The 23096-nt window shown below is 43.2% G+C and overlaps 1 protein-coding gene across 1 annotated transcript in view; it reads right to left on the bottom strand.

Annotated features, from left to right (window-relative positions):
- The window catches only part of AGPAT4 (1-acylglycerol-3-phosphate O-acyltransferase 4), an 87565-nt gene extending 65008 nt beyond the window's left edge, over positions 1-22557 (bottom strand). The window contains exons 1-2 of the mRNA XM_082306314.1: positions 22480-22557; positions 7180-7410 (exon numbers count right to left, since the gene is read on the bottom strand). Coding sequence (XP_082162440.1) covers positions 7180-7357 — 178 coding nt within the window. The 5' untranslated portion in view covers positions 7358-7410; positions 22480-22557. The remainder of the gene's footprint in view (positions 1-7179; positions 7411-22479) is intronic.
- Positions 22558-23096: the final 539 nt, after the last annotated feature.

Here is a 23096-nt window from a genome sequence, read left to right as displayed (position 1 = left end):
ACATTTTCAGGACAGGTACAATCCAGAAAGCTCTTTGCAAGACTGCTAACTAGGAGTACGTTTTGGGCAAACAAAAACAAAACCTTGAAGTCATAAAATTTAGGTACACAGTCTGTTTAAAATTGAAGCATAGTTTTGCCCCACATTAATGGAATTTTTTTTTAAACACTAAAAGGCAATCTACCTGTAGAAGCTAACAATATACTGCTACAGAGCTCATAACTTGTCATATATTAGTTTTAAATCACAGGAATACTTCTTGCTGCCCCTACTTTGATGGCTTCAGTAAATCAGATACTACTTTCTCACATTCTATTGTCCTTGCTAGCAACAAAAGGTGAGATCACTCCTGTCACTTTGCTCATTTTTCACCAGACCTTTTTTTATGATGCAGTGCTAAGTGTGTTACTACGTTACTTATAAGGAAGGGAAGACAAAGCAAGTTAGAAAAATTAAACATTACCGTATGATGACACGTATGTACACTCTTCTCTGCTCCAAGCATATTTTATACTTAATAAAATCTGTCATACACAATATAACCCTATGAATTTAATTTCTGAGAGCAAAAGAATCCACAGATTCAATAATATTCATCATTCTAACAGATGCAGATTTTGGAGAAAGCTAATAATCTACCTTACTGTACACAGCTCAGTGATCAACACCGATGACTGGAACTTACAAGCAGGACACCCCGCCCAGCCTGACATGTAGACCCGTACTTCAGATTTGCAGGGAAGATGGGAAGAAACCTAAGACTACATTACAGAAAAGAGGTATGGCAATGGATTGTCCAGAGATACCCAAGGTAGCCTGAGTGCTGAGAATAAAATTGCCACGGCAGCATGGAGCTCAATGCAACAAACACCTCACCACCCAGGTAGGTACTTGGGTACCTGTCTACTCAGATCTCCATAATCTCTCATAACTATCCTGCCCTCATTAGCAGAGTTTATCTAGATTAAAACTAACATAGGTATTTCCTTAGTACACTCTATTTCTACAGTCTTCCCCATGGCATGGCTTGAGAGAAAGCAAGAAGGCCAACGTGATGGTCTAACTCTCCAAAGGTTCAAATCAGCATTTTCTCTTTGTGTGACTATCAAATCTGGCCTCTAATTTTCCCTCAGTATTTGTTGCAAACTTTGCATAGCCTTTACCAGTGGTTTCATATGGTTGTGGTGTATGGAACCAAGATAACAAAGGCTTATATGGACAAGCAGCACTTGAGAAAAAGCCATTTTGTACACATTGCTCAAAACAACATTGCAAACAGGCTAAGTAAGCAGTCCTAAGCACCCTATGAAAGCTCTCTGCTACAACTACGTTGACAAGCATAACTCAGTTTGCTTTATAAATAAAACACTACAGGATTATATTAAGAACACTGTGGCATACTTTTAACAGCAGCAGACTGCTTCCTCCGCAGTGTAAGATGGCAGCAGAGGGAAGTGGAGGAAGAAGAAAGCCCTGCCTCTCCAGGGCCCTCTTGCTTCCCACCCCTTCCCACCTACTCAACTGCACCAGAGGAGAGAATTCTCCTCTCTGCCCCAGCACCACCTTGGTACAAACAACAACCAAAATGGCCAAGGCCTCCTCTGAATTCAAAGTGGGCAGTGGGTTGCATGCAGGGAAACAAAATAATCTTGAGGATTAACGTGGTCCCGATAGTACCACAGAGCCTTATTTGGATGCCCAGTTCTCACACTGCAAAGCCTATAGTTGTATGTGGAAGGAATTAGCTTTACGGTCTCATAACAGCCAGCCAAGATGATGAACTTGATGCAGTTCTCAATTTCCTCTGGTTTTGTTTTCTAGAAAGCTCAGTCATAAGAAGAGTCAGTTTTCATCTTGTTTTTGCTGCAGTTAACGAGCAGGCATCAGGGTGCCTCTTTCCATGCAAAGAAGGGCCTTCCCCTCAGAGGGATTTACAAACTGCAGCCTACATAGTGTATCTTTACCCAGAGGTGTAATAACACCCCTTTCATAGCACAAGAATAGGTATTAGTACTACTGTAACTTATTTATGAAGGCAGATTAGAAGCTAAGTCAATTGCTTTTAAAGCCCTTATGCACCTGTCCGCACAACTGTGCCATTGTTGGTGGATCTTTTGTTTATGCAAAGTTCACCTGGTGCAGAGAATCAGTGGGAGGCCAGTTTGCCACTCACTCTGGGAGCACAAGGTGGATCTCAGCACAAGGAGAACCTGATTTTCCCCCAACACAGCGGCAGCAAGAGGACAAGTTGCCACTGCTCCACTCACAGGCAAATACCTTCCTGAGTAAATACACCCAGCACCACTAAAGAAGCCATTTGTCCTCAATGTGTATGTCCATTCTCATAGTCTTGGCACATGGTAGAGTTATGGCCCAAACAGCCCACAGGAGCCCAGGATGCTCTGCTCACCCCAGGGTAGCACTGCCCCAGCCTACCAAGCACAAACTGGTTAGGGAAGTACAAACCACTTTCCTGCTGCCCCAGCAAGCTACACAGCCATGTGCACCCATGGCACTAATACCCAAGACAACCTGTCCCCTTTATGTGTTTGGCCAACTTTACAAGCTAGTGCAGAAAAGCTGTGTGTACCCTTTGTGGTGGTTTGCTGTCCTCAGATAAGGGGGAGGAGGAAGATGTATTCCCACCTCTTCCAATTCGGGCACAAACAGCATCCATGAGAACTGTGATGTATTCCACACTAAGTGCTTCCTTCCTTGGCATACATCTTGGCTCTCAGTCTTTTGGAAAAAGAGACTGAGGATAAGATGTCCCTAAATTATTTAAAAATAAAAAATAAGAATGATTGCTTGCCCAGCCTTTGTTTAATGCCATCTTCCATGCACACTTATTTTTAAAATTTTTGTTGTTACCACCTTGTTGAGGTTTGCAGTGTCTAGTTTCCTTATTAGAGGTTCACTCTGTGGAGTTCAGTATCAGGGTTGTCATTTTACAAAAGGGGGATTAACAGGCAGTCAAACCAGTCAGTGAATATATACTTGGAGCCAGAAAATATTTTCTGAAAGTTAGAAGCTCAAAGGCTTTGGGTTTTTGTTTTGTTTTGGGGGTTTTTTTGTTTGTTTTGTTTCCTTAAACTTAAAACACAACAGAGGGTGTGTAACCCTTACTAGTCTTAGCTCATTTCAAGACCAACACAGATGAAAGTATGTTCTTTTAATGTTGAACATCCAGTCTCTGCAACTAACACTCTTCAGTAAAGGTGGAGACATACAGAGGAAGGAGGACTAGAACTATTACCTTGTAGATATTTGTCAAATGGGATAATGGGATCAAACAGGAAGAGTTTATTCATAGCAAAACATGAAAAGTATCTTGGAGATGGAAAAGCAACCCAACTACAACCTGGTGAATGGCTAACACCCTTTGGGGAGCAGAAGACAGGAGCTGAACAAGGCTTCCAATCTGCAATTAAAGAACACTTAGCCAATTAAAATTTCATAAAAAGCCACAGCAAAAAAATTGGCAGTTTATCAGAACCAATATTTTTGCATTTGCCACATTGTCATTAGAAAGTTTTCCCCAATGCTAATACATAATGAAGCAGGTCAGTAGAGAAGCTAAACTCGCCCCAACTAACCCAGGATTCACAATTGGTTTGAAGAAAGACAACAACTTCTCAACACCAATTACTGAAGGTAACTCGGTGTTTGCCATTACACCTGCTCTGTTCCACTAAAAGTAAGTTGTTGCTCTAGTTAATCCTTCCCAGTGTAAATTCAAACTGGAAACCAGGTTTCTACCTCTTCTCTAACTTGCCTTAATGAAGAGAAGTTTGAAGTCTATGGCTTTAGCCTGCTGGGTTGTCAACAGTCACAGTGAGAAGCTGTAGTGCTGTTGCCGTACTCACAGTAGGGAAGCAGCAGCTCACACAACTACATGTCCTCAACTACCAAACCACAGTTGCTCCATACAGCCATTTTATGGTATGAAGCACAAGTCTTATGAGAAGCAGCTGAGGGAACTGGGGTTGTCTAGCCTGGAGAAAAGCAGGCTGAGGGGAGACCTTATTATTGCTCTCTACAACTACCCGAAAGGAGGTTGTAGCAAGGTGGAGGTTGGTCTCTTTTCCCTAGTAACAAGTGACAGGACAAGAGGAAATGGCTGCAAGTTGCACCAGCAGAGGGTTAGGCTAGATATTAAGAAAAGTTTCTTCACCAAAAGGGTTATCAAGAACTGGAACAGGCTGCCCAGGGAAGTGGTTGAGTCCCCATCCCTGGAGGTGTTTAAAGGACATGCAGACACAGCATTATGGACATGGTTTAGTGATGGACTTGGCAGTGTTAGGTTTACGGTTGGACTCGATGATCATGAGGGTCTTTTCCAGCCTACATGATTCTATGAATACTTTTACTTGAGCTAGTCTGGCTTGGTTCATGTGAACAGATAAGCACCCCCAACTCAATCTGGACTACTGAAGTGAGGACAAGTCATTAATCACAATAGCAGCTTAGCTTCCCATATGCAGTATGACAGTAGACATTGCACATGGAGAAGTGAGAATATTATGTTCTTATATTAGAGATAGGAAGAAAAGGGGTAGAAGAAAACTCCACCATTACCTGAAATATAAAAAAAACTTACCCAAAGAGCATAGTGTTAAACATGAAACGCTCTCCCCTGATTTTATGGAATCATTCGTCTCTACCTTTGATGGAAACTGACTGAACTTGCAAGACCTAAAGGCAGCTGCTGTTTTCATTCCATTCTTAAGTTAAACCATGCCCACTCTATTTTGCCCTTTGGTTGACTTGGTGACTCAGGCTGTACCAGCCACTCAAACCAACATGATGCTTGTCACCATTGCAAAGCACATGCCTCTTTGCATTCTCCAAGGCTAAGCTTCATCGTCTCAAACTGTAGGCTGTTTCCATGACTTTCATTGGACCCATACAGACCCAACTTAAGTTATTTATTAGTCAGCACACCAATGGCCCCCAAAAGGCTTTTTCTTACACATACACTACTACAAACACACATCTGCTTTGATTAACTGGTCTACTGCATTCTTCAGTTCTTCCAAATACTTTTTTTAATTAACTATCATTTTCTTCTTTTCAAATATCACTCAGATAAGGGTCACTCATATCAAATGCTAGCTTACTCTGTTGTAAAGCTAAAATAACTGTCTTTAACTTAGAGATAGTTTGTTCTGAGCATATTGGGCAAAAATCTCACAACACAACCTTTTCCAGTGGCATCAACACTGAAGACTAGATCAGCAACCCTGAGTACAAAGCCATCTGCCCAACCAAGGACAAGCACGCAGTACTACTCACCTTTACACAGGGACCAGCCCCCAGTATACATGAGACTAGATTGAGGGCAGCTAAAGGATTCAGTCTGGAGACTCTAGAGTAGCTGATGCCTCTGCACTAAGCAGTCAAAAGAAAGAATGGGACAGAAGGCATGAAAAATAATAATATACCTATATATACCTGTATACAGCTGTACAGCATCTCCTACATTCCATGGCTTCAAACATATACTATGCTACCAAGCAACAGGTAAAAACCTGTCCATATTCATGCCACTGTTTATACATACAAATGAATAGTACTTGCAAACTTACTACTTCAGGGACATACACACGGACAGCAAAAATGAAATTTTTCAGCAGGAACATCGTCTCTTTATTACAGAAATAATAAAACAGCACCCACAATTTATTTGGACCTATACATGCTGATGCAGCTTCGAAATTTAAGTCAAAAGTACATTTAAAAGAATGATTTGAAGAGGCACACATCAGAGTCACTGATGAGATAAAAAATCCTTAGTGGCCTCCAATTTGAGGCATGTGGCAGATTTCTCTCTCAAGCAGTTTATTATGAACACTAACAATGCTTTCCCTTTTCAGGTTCCTAGTAGCAGAACAGGTGACCTGAAGGAAACCATGTCGCTGCATTTCTGCAACACAATTCTTAAACGCTGTGTTGTAGGGCTGTTTTCCCCAGTATGAAACCATCCATAACTCACTCGGCATTAACAGTGACGTTGCACTTGAATAATCTTTAGGGAGCCTCAAAAGGCATGCATTCTGCAACAGATTCATTTTTAGAAAGTACTTTTGAATTTCACAAAGGCCCAGGAAAATCTCTCTGGAAGGTGAACACATTTAACAGCACACTCCCAGCTACTGAACACAGGCACACTACTGTATTTTTTAGCAGCTTCTGTGGAGAATGGTCTCTGCTGTAAGTTGAGAGCAATTATGTGGAAGTCAGAAGTCGCACTGCAATAGGTCAGTGCTGAAAGTGCAGTCATAGCTCTTTAAAAACAAATATATAAGCAGACTGATAATATCAAGAAAACTACACATTCTGATAATCCACTGTTGATGGGTGGAGATTCTACCACTCTCCTACTAACAAAGAAGAAATTAATAAATATAGGTCTCATTCATTCCACTGGAATTACCTGTTTAGTCAACTATCAGTGAATTGTCACGTCTCCCAGCAGTTACAAAGGTTTAGTCTTTCCACAAGTAATATCATGAGCTGATGCTCCCATCTCCCCCAGAAAATAAAAATAATTGCAACCCCCACTTCTTTCAATGCTTACAGGCTACCTGCTGTGTTCTACATTATAACTATATGCGTATACTGAATACATACAGATGCAGCTTAAGATCTGAAATGCTTATTCAAAGAAACAACAGTTTACAACTGGCTTAAGAAAGAACAACATGGAATCAAAGATTTTTCCTTTTTTTACTGTTATTTCCCAGTCCTGAACAGTATTCACACATGAAACACTTAAACCAAGATCATAAACAAAATCACGCACGATAAAAAGACTGAAAGCATTATTGGAAGTGACTTGTTAACACTGTAAGGCTACAGATAATGCATCTCAGCAAGTTCAGCTATTATTTGTTCAATATTTCTCATTTGGCTTAATGGAACATGACGGGTAGCCAAACGAGAGGCACTCTTTCTTCAACATCCTGAGTCAAGCAAGTATCCCAATATAAAAGAGCAAAACATTTCAGCAGAACAGGACATTTCAACAAAGCATACACCTCTTCACACAAGTGCAAGTGCTGTAGGAAGCAGTAATAACCTTTGTATAGATTACTTTGAAATCTGTTTCAGAACTTATCTACCAATTCCCTCAAGACAAAATATGAAAATACTTTAAAAAACAAAATGACATCTTACGGCTTGAAATGCAGTAAGCCAGCCTGCAGTTGATCCTCCTGAACAGTTGCTTGTTGATTGGCCAAAGTATAAGTGTAAAGAGTTGAATGAAGTTAATGATCAGTCCTGACACTATAAATATGTAGCAGATCAGAAGGTGGCAAATGAATTGGGACTTCAGAAAGCCAACGATGTCCATGATTTGCTGAGAAAGCAAGAGGGTACCTTCAGACCCAAAATTCAGAAGACAACCTGCAAAACCAAACAGTATCAGCGGTTACAGAGTGCATTTATTTCTATAAACAGACTGTTAATACAGACTTCCCGTTTTACACTTAAATACACTAAAATGAAAGTTAATTCTATGGTAGAAAAAAGCCTGATGACAATATTTGCAAAAGTAAGCATGGAAAGAGAATACCATATTTCTGAATCAATTGACATTTGGCTTTGGAAATAGATTTTCACATTTCAGTCCCAATTCTGCAAAACCCATGAGCATATGACTCCACTCCATGGACTACAATACTTCTCTATCAGGTCTTTATTGATAAAACATGAGCAAAATAGTCCACTTATATTTTGATTTGAATTGTCTGAACTTTGTAAGACATACACTGTGGCATCTACTATCTTTAAGAGCAGCTCCAAAGTAAAGTCAAGCTTTAGAGCTTTATGTTAGAAGTTGTGCCCTCCTTTACAGGCTATGCCAGCCATGTTCCCCCACAAAAAGGCAGCAGCAGCCCCTTAATTCTAGCTTTATTGGCTTATTCCCTTGTCACATTCAACTATCAGTTGATTTTGGCAAGAGAATAAAAGCTTGGCTATGCACAATACACACAATTTGTTCAATTATTCCTTGACACTGTAATTCTGTCAATTATACTCCATAAGCCCAGGAAGGATACATCAATAACAGTACTAACCCATGACCCAGAAGTGTTTCCAGAAAAAAGAAAAAATCAACTCTTAGGTTACTTAAGAAATGTTTCTATAATTTTGGAAAGGACCAGTCCAACCTTAGCAGCTGGGCATTCAGATGAAGTGTCCTCTGCCAAGTATTCTGGCCTACCAAATGCTGTATTGACCTCCCCCCACCATCACCACCACCACAGCTAGTCTCATTTGTTAGGAGAAAAAAGTATGAAGACATGATCTCTCAGTAAACAACACCCCAATACTCTGAATGCAGTCAAGCATGAGGTGCTGCCATCCTGTTCCATTGCTAGACTGTCTCTCTCTCGGAGGCGTACGAGAGTTTGCCCAGGGAAGAAGCCCTGAGACAGTATTTCTGAACGTGCCAGTCACAGGCAATAACAAAACGGCAGCTGTCAGCATCCCAGGGAATTAACTGATAAAAAAATCTTTATGCCTATCCTTTTAGCTTATATGAGACCCCATTATGTGAAGCACTGAGTGTAGATCAGTGTCCTGAAACATTTGTTTTACTGCCCTTGCTGACTATGCTTACCACAGCAAAGAGCACACATAAGAATCGCTGCAAAGCGATAGGAAGTTATTTAGCCAGGTTTTCAACCGCAAGGAAGATGAAGAAAAAAATTAAGAAAGAAAATCTGTATTGCTGTATAATTTATATAAAGAATTGATAGCAGTCCCAAGCCTATTATTAGCAGACAAAATGTGCCCTTTGTGTATCACAGACTTTGTTCCCTTTATCTTGTTGTACTATTCAGTACCAAAGCAGACACCATCTGTAGCTCAGAATGGCAGAACAGGCCTCTGTTCATTGTGGTAACTACTGTCATGATACTTGCAAAAAGCTTTTCCAGCTTTAACCAGCCATTCTATTAAAGATGCGTTTCTGAGGGTGGCAGACAATTTATTAGCATGGGCTTTGACCAAAGGCTTTGTTTTTGTTGAAGGCTAACTAGAACAAGAAATGTTGTCTAGTAGGAACCATTGTAACGATTCATGCTGCAGCCCCTCCATCGCACACTCTGAAGACAGAGCCAAAGACTTTAAAATAAATAAACAAACAAACAAACCAACCAACCACAAACCCAAGTTTTGAATAAGTTTACAGTGAAAGATACAAGATTTCACTTCCCTGATTCAGACTACTGTACTTCACTAAGTAGCAGGATTAGATCACTTCTTTAAAACAGTCAGAATGGAAGCAATCAGTTACAAGTGGATGGTTTAAAAGACACTGCAGTGCCCGAAACCCTGATGACTGGGTTTATCCTACCGTCCTTGGCTAAAACTGATCAAAAGTTTTTTGTGCTAGCTGGCCTGTTTAATTCTATCCCACAGAATCACTCTAATCTAATGTAATTCCCAGAGATCAGTAAGGGACTCGATCAAAAAAAAAATCCACACATAAAATAAAATTAAAGCACTGTCTACTTACAGTGGAGACCTGAAAATTCACTGTTTGATACAATCAACAGAAATCTACTGTAGTAAGCAGTTGATCAACAGACTGTGACAAGGAAGAATTCACCAGAATATTAGTCCACCAATTTGTTGTTTGTTTTTTTTTTTTTCATTGTAATAGTAGTCAAACTGCATTAAAATGTTATGTTTATGTGAATAATTTACTTCACACCGGGTCTTTAAAACAAAACTGCACAGAATTAAAATGAACAAAGATGAGATGACCCTGATAAAACATAATTACTGTCTCACAATTTTATTAAGCCACAATGGAATGTCTTAAAGTAATTTATTGCTTACTTTCATACCTCAGCCATCAAACTTCAATTCTGTAAAGCTCCTAAGACATGTTTTAAAGGAAAACTAAATCTACTTAAGCAGTACCACTGAAATGCATCTAACCTATCTTGCTTGTAAAAGGAACAAGAAATTAGAGCCACTGCTTAACTTTTGCTTTTCTGAAAAGTAGGGAGACCAGAGAGATTAATTTTCTCTTCTGATTAAATGCAAGCTGTTTTCCCTACAAAATTTGGAACCCAAACATTGTATAGAGTGCCAGCTAAGTGTTTTGTTTCTCAGGCATAAGCTCATTCTTCTATGATTTTTTTAATATGATACTTTTTGGACTGTTTTCCTTACCCAAACTCCAAGAAATGCAATTTATTCTTGGTAGAAGCAACAAAAAAGTAGAAATTTATTTTCAATAATCAATTCTGAGTTCATGAAAGAGGTCTAGAAGCTGGCTTTTTAAGAGTTCATAGGAACTTCTTCCACTTGCTCTTTGTCTTACTTAAGTTCCTCATGGGTAACATCAACGTAACACCAGTTTAAGTGATGAAGAATCAGGTCTTTAATTCTTAATCCATGATGCTGGTTTAATAAATTACACTGATTTCCTTATAGATAATGACTGAAAATTACAGCAATCTTTTGAAAACAAAAAGGCCAATCAATGCATTTTCTCAGAAGCTATTAAGATTGGAGAGCTGCCAAGAAGCTCTCTTCTATCAAACACCCCTTAAAACAAATTAGGAGAAAATGGCCAGCAGAGCATCAAAAACAGATAGCGGCATTCTTTAATAACAGTTTTCCTTTGGATAGAAAACAAAAGACTCAAACCTCTAATGTCTGTCTAGGGAGCAAGTCAACAAGCATCTATTCATGTGACTAAGATCACAGGATCACGTTTAAAAGCAAACTCCATGACTATTCATTCTACCTCTTTCCCCCCCCAAGTTTCATTCTTCAGCAAGATCCACTGTGTTTTCTACTTCAACTACTCTCAGCATTTCCTTTCGCTTCGAATAACTGACCACAAGGACATAGAAGAAAAGGCAACGTTACACCAGTGATATGCAAGGTGAGCACCTCTCTTCTGGCAGAGGTACTTCAAAGTCTGTAAGAGTTTTGAGACTACAGCTAGTGATCTCGTAAAGAATACAACTGTTTTCACTTTTACAGAAAGCACAAGAATGAATCAAAGAACTCTCACCCATCTTGTCCAAAGTTTATGTAGTAAATAGGGTCCTTGGAGTGTGGAAAGCAACATGGTACCTACCTGACAGCATCTGGACTAAGTTAATATTGTCCATATTTACAAATAGATCCAAGGCAGCACTATACCCGGTTCTTTTCAGACCAGCATGTTTCAAGCCTATGCAAAGGTTTTCACTTATGTCTACTCTTTGATAAAGTCCTTAAATGCTTTGCTGCAAGTTAAGAACAACCAAGCATATGATGATGATGCCCATTCTTGCATTTTCTCATCTAAACCAGATTTTTGGATAGATGAGTTACAGAGGACTATGAAAATATGCTCAGGTCAGATTACAGCAGTTTCAGTAATGCCTCTAAGTGAATTTCAGTTGCCATCAGAACAGCACAGATAGCAGCACTGTATTTCATATCCGAATCCATTTTAACAATGCTTCTGTATATGAAATATATATGCAAGGCAAGTCCTTATGCTCTTCTCTTTCTGTCAGTGAGCATCAAAAGTTAGCAAAAGTGAGGTTGTGTCCATGTATGCATTCACCTTCAAGGAGAATATATCTGTACATGCCATACAAAAAAAACCCCCAAGTCGGGAGGAAGAATTATCCATCTATTTGCCTCATGCTTAATCAGGGTTTGAATCACTTCCCCCCCTCCCCCAAAGGCAACTACTAAAGCATTACCTCCTGTGTTGGGTTTATGTGGCGAGGTTTTGGCAGTGGGGGGAGCTGCAGGGATGGCTTCTGTGAGAAGATACCAGGAGCTGCCCCCAATGTCAGACAGAACCAGTTCCAGAATGGACTCCCTTGCAAGCCAAACCTGAACCCATCAGCGATGCTGGTGGCACCTCTGTGATAACACATTTAAGAAAGGGTAAAAAAAATGCTGCACAGCAGATGTGCACGAGGCATAAGAAAAACATGAGGAAACAGCCCTTCACCAAGGTCAGTGAAGAAGGAGGGGGAAGATGTGCTCCAGGGACCGGAGCAGATATTCTCCTGCAGCCCATAGTGAAGACCATGGTGAAAGTAGGTTGTCCCACTGCAGCCCATGGAGGGGAGCTCACTCAGGAGCAGGTTTGCTGGTGCCCATGGGGGACTCAGGCTGGAGCAGTCTGTTCCGGAAGGACCATACCCTGTGGGAGGGACCCCAGCAGGAGCAGAGGAACAGTACAAGAAGGAGCGGCAAAAAAGAACTGTTAGGGACTGCCTGCAACCCCTATTCCCATTCCCCTGCGCCACTCGGGGTGTGGCAGGGGGGAAGGTAGAAAAGTCAGGAGTCAAGTTGAGCCTGGGAAGAAGGAAGGCCTTGGGGGGAAGGTAGTTTTAGTTTTGTCTGTTTTTCACTGCCCTACTCTGTTATCAATTGGCAATAAAATCTTCCCTAAGTGGAGTCTGCTTCACCCACGATGGTAACTGTTGAGTGATCTCCCTGTCCTTATCTCAACTCATGAGCTTTTTCACCTCATTTTCTTCCCCTGTCCTGCTGAGGAAGGGGAGCAGTTTGATGTGCACCTGGCAGCCAGCCAAGGTCAACCCACCACACCTCCTCAGAAAAGTCCCAAATTAGGCAATAATCTGAGCATATCTTAAGTCCGTCCCCCAAAGTTAAGGGAACTTAATGTTTTTAGGTTTTCCTGAGGAGCCATGCATTCCTGAACAGCGTATTTTGCAACACACACTGCTACAAAGGAGGGATCAGTCAGTTTGGCTGTTTCAAAGGCTGAAAAATGAATACCATCTACCAGCAAGTCTTAGGATTTCCAATTTATAGACTTGCCATAGAACTGAATTTTTATTTATTTTCTATTGAGCACAGAGATAATTAGCATAGCAGAATACAAACTGAAGATATGAAAGTAACCTAGGAGTTTTTGAAAGGGTTACCGTATAATAACGCTTTCCCCTTTCCCTTTTATTCCCCTTTTTCTTCCTGCTGTGATCTAACGTAGAGCAAGACAGCTACACAAACTGCATGCCTGCCAGGATGCAAGTTCTCTATCTGTGTACACATACTCTCTGCTGGTAAAACGCACAGCATAGCTGCTGTTAGCCCCGACAGCCCCAATGTTTGTCCCCTTACCACGTAGAAAGTGCTTACACAGTGAGGCAAGGGGGACGACAGCAGCCTGGGAGAGGCACGTATAGTCTGGGAAGGCGAGGGAAAAATGGGGAGATGCTGTCCAGATTCTGGCGAGAAGCAGTTCAGTCTTGCTCCTTCTTCCAGGAGCATGAAATATTCCGGGAGGAGGGAGCTGAACAAGGAAGCTGTAAGGAGCTGGGCTTAAACACAAGGCAATACAGAACTCCTGGAGGGGCAGTGTGTAGGGACTGCAGGGCTTGATGCTGAAGGAGGCATTTATTTGAAGAAGGTAAACCCCTTGAAGTTAAGCACTTCTGTTCCAAGCTCCTGCAGAGATCCTCAAAAAAATATGTCAGGGGAGAAGTTCTCTCGAGTACAGAACATCAAGTTCACAAAAATAGCAGTGGAAGGCAAGTTGCTTCTTTCCAGCATGCCAAGTGTTGCTCTTCAGCTGTTTCCCACCCAAGTTTCTGTATTTTAATACATTCATATATATATATATATTTCTCCAAAGCACAATTATCTGCAATTTACTTGGGAAAATAGAAGAAAGAGCTGCATTAAGATATTTAAGACCTGGAGGAGTCTACCAGAGTTCAGCCCCAGAGTTCCGTTTTGGGGACCACAGAGTCCCTCTGTTTCCTCTTTTACTTTATCTGGGTCCGTTAATCTAACAAGTTACTTGCACTGCCAACAAGGGCAACAAAACAAACACAAGCCAAATTTAGGGACTGAGTAAGGGAGCAGGACTAAACAGCAAACAAAATTTTACGAGAAAGTATACTGAAAATCTAAGCAGGATGTGGGCTATGCTGTCACACAAATATAAGCAACCTGGATAGTTCCTCAAAAATAACTGGGGTGAACAACAACAAACAGTCTAGGACAAGCACCTATATCATGCTCATAGCCAATTTAGTATTTGCTCTCATAGGCAACATTAGGTGCTTAGCCAAAGGTAACCAGGCCAACATATTACTATCATCTGGCATCCTCCTCTATAAGAAACAAACCCCCCCAAATGTGTTTCTACAAATTCACTTCAGTGGATGACCTGGCTTGCTGCAAAAGTGCCAGGTGGCTTATCAAATAACAGGATCTGAATGTCTGCAACAAACTAAACCTTCTCAAATATAAATATATGTATGTATGTACATAAGTAAGGATGCTTTTGTGTTTACGAATTTATGTACAGAACAGTCATGGACCATTTGAGGCAACTGTACACTTGAGGTACAGAGATCAGAGTCTGTCTAGTTAAGCCATTGGTCCTCAATGCACAGCCTGTGAGAAATCTCTCAACGGCGAGGTCCACACCACCACTCCTGTGGATGGGAGATTAACACATTAAAAGATACAGAGGCAGCAGGGGCAGTACAGCAGGATACTGCCACCTGCTTCGTGGTATTTATCCACCATCAAGGGCACACAGCATTATGGTTGAGCACCTCTGCACTGGGCATTTCAGGAACAGATCCAACACAGCAGTAGCTACTGATTTCTCCAGTGGTTATTACAAAAACATTTCTTTTAGAAGAGCCTGAAGAAATGGGGGGAGGAAAGAAGGCAGACAAGGGATCATTCAGGACCTGGTATAAAACCAGGTTTGCCTTTTTTTTTTTTTTTTTTTAAATTGTGCTGGGAGCCCAAACATTCTCTTGATAAGAGACAGGCCTTGGAAAGGAGGCCCCTCCTATGAAGACTCATGGTTTATGCTTGCCAAACATTGATCACTCTCATGTTTTAAAGAACTGTAAATTACATTCACAGCAATGCAAAGAGTCAGTGCAAGGTACAGGAACTGCCTATACTCTCAACAGACAAAATACCTCCCCCACGACCAAACCAGCTTTTGGCATGAGGCAACAAGAAAACATGGATCACATGTTTAGTTTAAAGCTTTAAATATTTAATCCTCCTATTCTCACGCACAATGAATTAGTTACAAAGTTGGACGACAAAAGTATCACCTCGTAACTCCAGTTCTGCAACAGACAGCTTTCCACATCAAACACACACAAGCAGTTGTATCCAGGCAGAGAAGTTTCACATCCTCTCAGCAGACTTACTAGCATGAGCAAGTCCACTTCTATCCGCAAAATCAAACCCTTTATGGATAGGATTAGAAAACAGTGTGGATTTTCATCAGTTCTTTCCTGGATTTATCCATCCCCTTTTGTATGAAAAGCTCCAGCCATTTAGAAGACGCTAATGAAGTAAGCCTGGCAAGATCTGTCTTGCTGCCTGTTTTACACAGCAGGAACTCTGAACAACGCTGTTAGAGAGCTTGCGACAGTCACATGGCAAATCCATGGCAGAGCCAACTCCAGAACCATGACCTGCCAATTCCTCGGACTCCAGCTTTCAACATAAAACTGTACTTTTCATCCTCCTTTATTTGCCTTCTTGCCAATGCTCAAGATTCCCTTGCAACAGCTTCTGACAGGCCACATATAGAGAGCAGAGAGGGAACGGACACATCCCACAAGGATCTTCAGTGGCAGCAGATGATGCAACAGGTATAAATGCAGGAGATGGTTCAAACCAGGATGTATGTGCTGATCTAATGAACTCTGCTTTCCCTTCCTTTTTCCATTCCTCAAGAAATGAAAGCCAATTACTCAGCAACTTAGATGGCTCCATATTATAAACTAGAAGTTACAACTTAAGTACCAAGCTGACAGTATTGTGTGCACATGCACACAAATGTACATCTCTTTCATTGTTCCTACCCAAGAAGGAATTAAAGACATTGCTAGATGCTTCAAGGAAACAATCAGAAGATAAAAATCAGCAGCATTGGTAAAAAGATAATTTTCTTTCCTCAGTACGCTTCCATAAAATGACCTCTATATATTTTCTGGAATTGTGATTTACATTTTAGTAGTTTTGGGCAGCCTCATTAAGCCTTTTCCTAGAAGTCTAATTCCCAACTTGTGTGGCTTTGTTGTTTTGTTTATTCAAGAAAGGCAGAAAATGCAACTAATGAACAATATAGGATTTGTGGCAGCAAAAATCTTAAAAAAAAAAATCTCGGAAGTGGCAGAGATAGGGCATAAATCACTGAGCTAAGAAAAACATCATGGTGGCAGTACCACTGGTTTACAAGTGGGACTTCCACCACCAGACTGTGGTTTCTACTGTCCCCCAAAAAACAGTAAAAATACTTTTAACATAGTGTCTCTTTCTGGGCAGCTGTACGGCCTGCTGGAGAAAACCACGTTCTCCCACTTGGTGGATCTGAGCCCTGCTGACAACACTGTCACAGATACAGCGGGTACATGGGACAGGCCACATCCTCCATGCTTCCAAATCACAGGGATATGAGGGAACAGCGCTGACCTCATCTGTGAGGGGATCAACAGCTTCCAGAATAAATCACAAGATGTTGTTAACAGTCCTGGAAATGAAAAGTGCCATCCATCTGATTACAACTCCAAGTGAGCTGTTAAGTTTTTTTCATCTTCTATGTCAGTACACTGCCTCCTTCAGCTAAGCCATTTGCATATTTTTAATTAATATGAAATAACATTAATTAGTATGCTCTTTGAATACTAAGGAAATGTTAAACAGAAAGATTTGCAAGGTTTTTTTTTTTTTTAACCTCCAAGTATTGACTTAATTTGGCTGTATTCTATCATGACACTGAAGAGTATGAAGTAGCTGAATTTCTCCTTTATGAAAATCACATCCCAAAATTGGAAATGACAATGCATGCATAAGATGTAGCCACACCAAGACAGGGATACACAGGATATTAATATTTATTCATTAAGTATTTTCTAATGCTTCTTCCTGTAGAAAATAATTTAACTGAAGAATGAACGTGGCAGGGAAGCTTCCAGATTTATTCAAAGAAAACCAACTCCTGCCTTAATGAGGTAACACCCAATACTTAGAAAAACCATGTGTCTTACAGCTGAGATGTGGCTGGCATAGTTCCAAAAAATAAGATGCCGGCTTCAGTGAAAGGCTCAGCTGCACCCACACACAAAACAATCAGACATCCAGATGCCAGGTAAAAACCCAAATGAACACAGTGACTGCTTTACCCACGTTTCAGCGGTTCTATTCCACATCAGTTTTCACCCACCTCTGCCACTAAGACACAAGTGTTCAGAACTGTTTTGCTACACCATGAACTCAGAATACTTTCAGCCTCCTCATTCTCCCTGATCATCAGTCCCCTAACAGCCCGATTTAATTTGAGAACTTCAGAGAATAAAAGCCTTTATCACAGGCACCCGATTTATCAAGTCCAATAATAAAGGGAGGTTTCATTTTGGACCCGATTCAAATCCTGCTGAAGCCAAAAGAAATCTCTCAACAAGCTTCAATAGCCCTTGTTGTTTGGAAAACATTATCCCTCAAAAACAGCCAAATGTGATATAACTAATCAATGAACTTGTATTCTCAGCACCTAAAGCCAGGGCTAGTCAAAACCACCTTAAACTTCCAACAAAATCATTCAGAGACAGTGCTTGATCCAACAGCATTTACCGTACTAGATGGCAAGCATGCAAATGTTACAGTTCCTAAACATGCTGGTAAGAATCCGGTAACATTTTTATAAATTTTGCACTAAATGAAGCATCAGTTATATCAACACCTACCTGGATTTTCTACAACATCTCTGCACAACTTCAGGTGCCTAAATCTTTTTAAAAGCCTGGCTTTGAGCATTTGTCCTGCTAACTTCAAATAAATTTGAGACAGTTTTATAAGGCTTAAATTCAGAATGAAGCTTTTCTTTGTCTCCATCTTGGGTGAAATGCAGTATTTATGCACACTCTCAGAGGTACAGGCATGTGCATGTAAAAACCAGACAGTGACACACTGAAGGCTCAATGAACTTGGGAATAGCACTTCCCTAGTTATCGTTCTGCTTACTTAGAACCCTATTGCACCTCTACCACTATTGGGCAACAGGAACAGACAGTTTCTTTCAATTAACTTTGATCCTGTAGATACTTGGTTTACATTTGCTGTTTGTGGGAAGAGGGTGGTATCACTCCTGCCTACCGTCTGCGCATTTGGCCACATTGATGTTACTGCATTGGTTTTTGGTAATTTTCACTAATACCAGATCAAGGGGAAAAAAAATTAAATGTAAATGTCTGTGCAAGTTTCAGCACTGTCTAAACACATCCTCAGAACCATAAAATAAACTAAAGCCTTGTTAACCCTTGACAAACCACCTGTGACTTGAAAGGGGAAAACCCCATAAATGATTCAAGTGCAGGTGTAGGCTGCTGCAGACAGAATGCTTCCAGACCTTCCAGAAGTGCAAAGCAGCACCTGCAGTAATGGTATTTTCCAAAGTGCTGAAAAACATGGTAAGAAGATGCAATCTATGATGCATGAAGACAGGGATAACGTGGAGAGGGGGAGAAGCAGGACACAGTTTAACTTTCACACTGTAGTTGTCACTTGAAATGGATTAAAAATCATGTGCCATTTCGACACATAGATTTCCCCCAAATATGTTCTTTCCCTGTCTTTAGCAGCAGGTTAAGTCAGGTCTTCCCCTTTTTCTGATTGGTGAAAAAACCTGCATAATCTGCCAACTGAATCTGAACATGCAAACCTTTTCCTTCACCTGGATCCTGCTGGAAAAATGTGATTGAAATTTAACTTTGTTGATCAGACTAAAAGCAAATTTGGTGCATGTCAGAAATTTTTCAGACGTTAATAAACAGTCACACATGCACGTGAAATCACTGTGCTTGTCTCTTCCTGCAGCTCCTAACCTTCTGGCAAGTAAACCTTCTCTCAGTGACCTTTACCTCTGACTTCTTTCCAGCCTAGAATTGGTTAATTGTCTTTCCCTATTCCTGTTATTTATGCTACAGCAGAAACCTCAAGCAAGGTCAGCCCTTCTGCAAGCAGCAGAAAATGACTTCAGTGTTAAGCTCTTTGTGGCAGAATGTAAGACGACAGACAGAAGGGCTGAAGGTGAAAACAGCAGCATATAAGTAAAAAGGCTTTAAGTTCAAAGTGAAGAGCAGACCACTAGCAGGACCATAACCCAGCATCTCCCAACTGTGGGCTCACTACAGTTATTAGACTGCTCTGCCCAGTTCCTAACACATGGTTTATGGACCTTTTCAGGAGATCCATTACAGCCATCATCTTTTTCTCACATTATCAAAGAGGGGTCTTTACAGCATCTTCATCCTTGCCACAACACACAGTTACTCTCATTCATTTCCATTTCTTCTCTCCCTGACCTTACCTTGACCCTACCACATCTCTAGTCCAAAGCACTGGAGGTGGACAGGGGAAAAAGCATGAAAATGAAGTGAGTCAGCAGTTTCTGAGAAGCACACGAGCATTAGTCAGAGGTGATCAGGGTACTCATCACACAGTCAGATGTGAATGAGCTTAAGACCACTAAACGGGTTGGCAGGCCAACTTTCCCAAACACCTGAAACTGAATCACTGGGGAAAGCCACCTCACAGACAAAGCACTTGGGGAAAAAACACATACTCAGCTGCCACGTACCAGTGCTGAGATGCAACAAAGGATACAGGGTACTGCTCTCAGTCACATTTCTAGTTTCCTTACAAAAAAACCCCACTGCATTCAGTACAGCTAAGTCAAACACACCTGAGGAGACGGTTGCCTTGACTCAAATAAGGTTTTCTCTGGTGAGGGAGGCCCACAGTTGCAAAAGCTTTCACTGACTAAAGCACAGGCACGGTACGCTACAGTGCGTTATTACCCTCTTGTTCATCTGCTCCCTTATCAGGACATACCAACAGCAGTAGCAGTGATGCAATTAGTTAGGGAAGTATTCTTCTACACCACACAGTGGACATTCAACTTTTTAAAATTTAAGACCAAATTATTAATACAAGTTCTAAGGGCCACGAGCGCATGTTTGCGACACAAGAATAACACCTTGCTAACCTCAGCACAGCTGTGACAGTGTCTTCCTTCGTTGCAGAGATTTCAAGGGGCATTATTCGCAGTCATCACCTTCCAGCAATAAAAATCAGGGTATACAACAGAAAACAATAAAACACCTCTTTTCAGCAGTGCAGAGCACAGTCATAGGATCCTCATCCATCACCTGCAAGAGTACCCTTCTCCTACAGAGCAGCTCTTCTCCGTTATGGTACAGTAAGTATATCAAACTATAAACGATGTACAACCATCACTCCAGGAAAGCACACCTCACTCCAGAGAGATGAGCGCTGTTTCACTGCCTCTGGATTTTGGCTGGGCAGAGCAAAACTTACTGAAAAAACAACGTCCCCACCAAACTGACACCTACTTGGTTTCAAGAAACACAGTCAGTCACCGTGCTCCAGGCACAGTGTTCTCTGCCCTGTGACTCTGGGCAGGCGCTGACCTCTCTGTACAGTTTCTCCACTCCTAAAATACAATACTTAAGAGCTTCCTGTGAAGCCCTTACTAAAATCTGTTATTTAAGTGCTTGCCAACAACACAACCAAACTTTGCTTAAGAGCAACCTTTATCCATCAGCAGCTTACAATACTTTCTCTGTTCATTGCAGGCTTTCTGATATATTCTTCTGCATGAATCCTGGCCCTCTGTCTTCCATAAAACACAGTTAAAGTTTCATTTTTAGATACAGCTTATTCAGGCATTGTTATGCAAAACTTTAATAGGAAAGAGCAAAGCTATGCATAATATTTACACAAATTCCTAAAATGAATCAAAATGTATTTTAATCCATAGTATTTGGAAAAACACAACATTAGAACAGGTACAAACAGCTAGAGAAAGCTGCTGGTTTGTAAATGACAGCAAACATTTTGAGCACATCAACTATTCTACTGATCCATTTTATTTATTTGTATTTATACAGAGGTAGTCCTGGCATATTGTAAACAGACCTCTGTATCATTCACATAAGAAGTTAGAGAAGAAAGAAGGCTGCTAATTTCAGCTTAAGTTGTTCCGCAATAGTTTCTCTACTCCACCAGCTTTTAATTCTTTTGCAACTCACTCTTAGTGCAATTATCAGTACAAGCTGAGGCTACAACGGCCTGGTACAACTTCCTGGGCTGGACGCATCACTGTTTTTAAAGAAATGCTTGGGGGACTTTTTTTTTTTTTTTTTTTAGAGTTTCTTGCATCCTTCCACCTCTTGTAAAGTATTTTCAGTTTTCATGTAGCAGCAAGGTTGCTCTCTCCCACACAAGCACCTGCATAAGGTACATCATTCTTAGATGTTTGCACATAGTCTTGAAACACTTACAAATTTTAGAAACGTAACAAAGATAAAGACCTGAAGTCTCCGTGTGACATTGTTCAGACTTTTCTTGGTTGTCTTTTCAGCCATATAAGTGAGCGCTCACTTGTTGAAAGAAATGCTACAAACGATTACTTCTTAGTTAAACGATACCTCCCTCGGAGTTCTCCCTGCACCGCGTGATATCAGTCGACACACCTTAAGTCAGTTTGTGGCCATTATTTAATTCGGCTTAAATATCTTTATGAGGAGACGGGGCAGATGAAAGGCAGAGCTCCCACAACACGTGAAGGCGTCACCAGGGAGGCAGACGCCCCCTCTCCTCCGCCTAACCGCCGCTCACGCTGCCTCAGCTCCCGGGCTTGTAGGTACCGCGGAAAACACAGCCCCCGCCACCTGCGAGGGCGCGCTCCCCCGCGCCCCCCGCCACCGGGGCACGCTGCGCCCTCCCGCCACCTGCGAGGGCGCGCTCCCCCGCGCCCCCCGCCACCGGGGCACGCTGCGCCCTCTCGCTAAGGAGAAGCGCCCGCGGGGAGGAGGCAGCGAACAGGCGATCGCACCCGCCCGTTTCCACGGCAACCGCCCTACCCGCCCCCTCCCGCTGCCAGCGCCAGCCCCGCCGCTCAGACAGGGGAAGACCGAAAGCAAAGTGGAAGGGGCCGCCGCCGCCGCCACCCACCGCCCGCCCGGCCCGGCCGGCAGCGCCCCGGAGCGGGGGGGGGCGGGTGGGGGCCGGGGGACAAGGCCGCCGCAGCTCTGCCGTTTCCACGGAAACCCCGGCGCGGGCCGCGCTCGCCACACAAAGGGGGCCCGCGGGCGGCAGGAAAATTCTCGGCGGCCGCGGGAGAAACGGCCCGACGGGGCCGGGCGGCGGCCAGACCCGGCGCGGCGGCGAATAAATCAGGGAACTTGTGTCCGCAGCACGCCTCCCGCCCCGCCTCGCTCGCACACCCCGCCGGCGGCCGCCGGCCCCTCGCCTCGCCGGGGGAGCGGCTGCTGCGGGGAGGGGGCCGGGAGGGGTCTGGTTTTGGGTTGTTTTTTTCCCAGTGGGGCACCACGGCGGCCGGAGAAGGGCGGCCCCGCACCTGAGGAGCTCGCTGGCCGCCAGGGGAAGAGCACGTACCTGGCGCCGCCGGGCCTTGGCATGCGTGTGCCGCGCGGAGGGCGGACGGCGGGGCGGCAGCCGAGCCGCACCAACTGCCACTAGTTTGCACGCGCCGGGAGGCGGCCGGCTCGGGCGGGGCCGCCAGGCTCCACCCGCCGGGCGGCTCCGGGAGGCAAAGGGCGCCCCTCGCCTCCCCTCCCCGCCGCCGCCATGTCACTTCCTCCCGGGGCGGCGGGAAGGGGCGACCCCTCCCCGCGCCCGCCTCGCCGGCCCCTCGGGGCGCCGCCCGAGCGGAGCGGGAGGGCTCCGCCGCGGCACCCGGCGCCGCTCCGCTGCTGAGGGGCGCCGGGGGACGGCGCTCGGCGCGGAAGGGCGGCCGGCTCTGAGGAGGGAGGGGGGGGGCGGCCCCTCGGGCGAGGCAGCGGCCGTCCCCTGAGGGCCGCCGGCGCCGGGGCTGACTGCTCGTCATCCCTTACGGGGGGTGAAGATGCAGGGGCGGGCTGGGCTGTGCCCGCACGGAGGCCTTCCTGGGGGGCAGGCTGCAAGCCGTGGCGGGGTGAAGGGCACCTGTGAGTATCTGCCACTTCGAGTAGAAATTGGGGAACGGGACACCAGCCCCGTGACCTGGCTGCTGT

This window comes from Platalea leucorodia (assembly GCF_965183815.1).
Source record: "Platalea leucorodia genome assembly, chromosome: 3".
NCBI classification, from domain to species: Eukaryota; Metazoa; Chordata; class Aves; order Pelecaniformes; family Threskiornithidae; genus Platalea; species Platalea leucorodia.
Note: the sequence above shows the minus strand (reverse complement) of the source record. Positions and strands in the feature narration are given on the sequence as shown.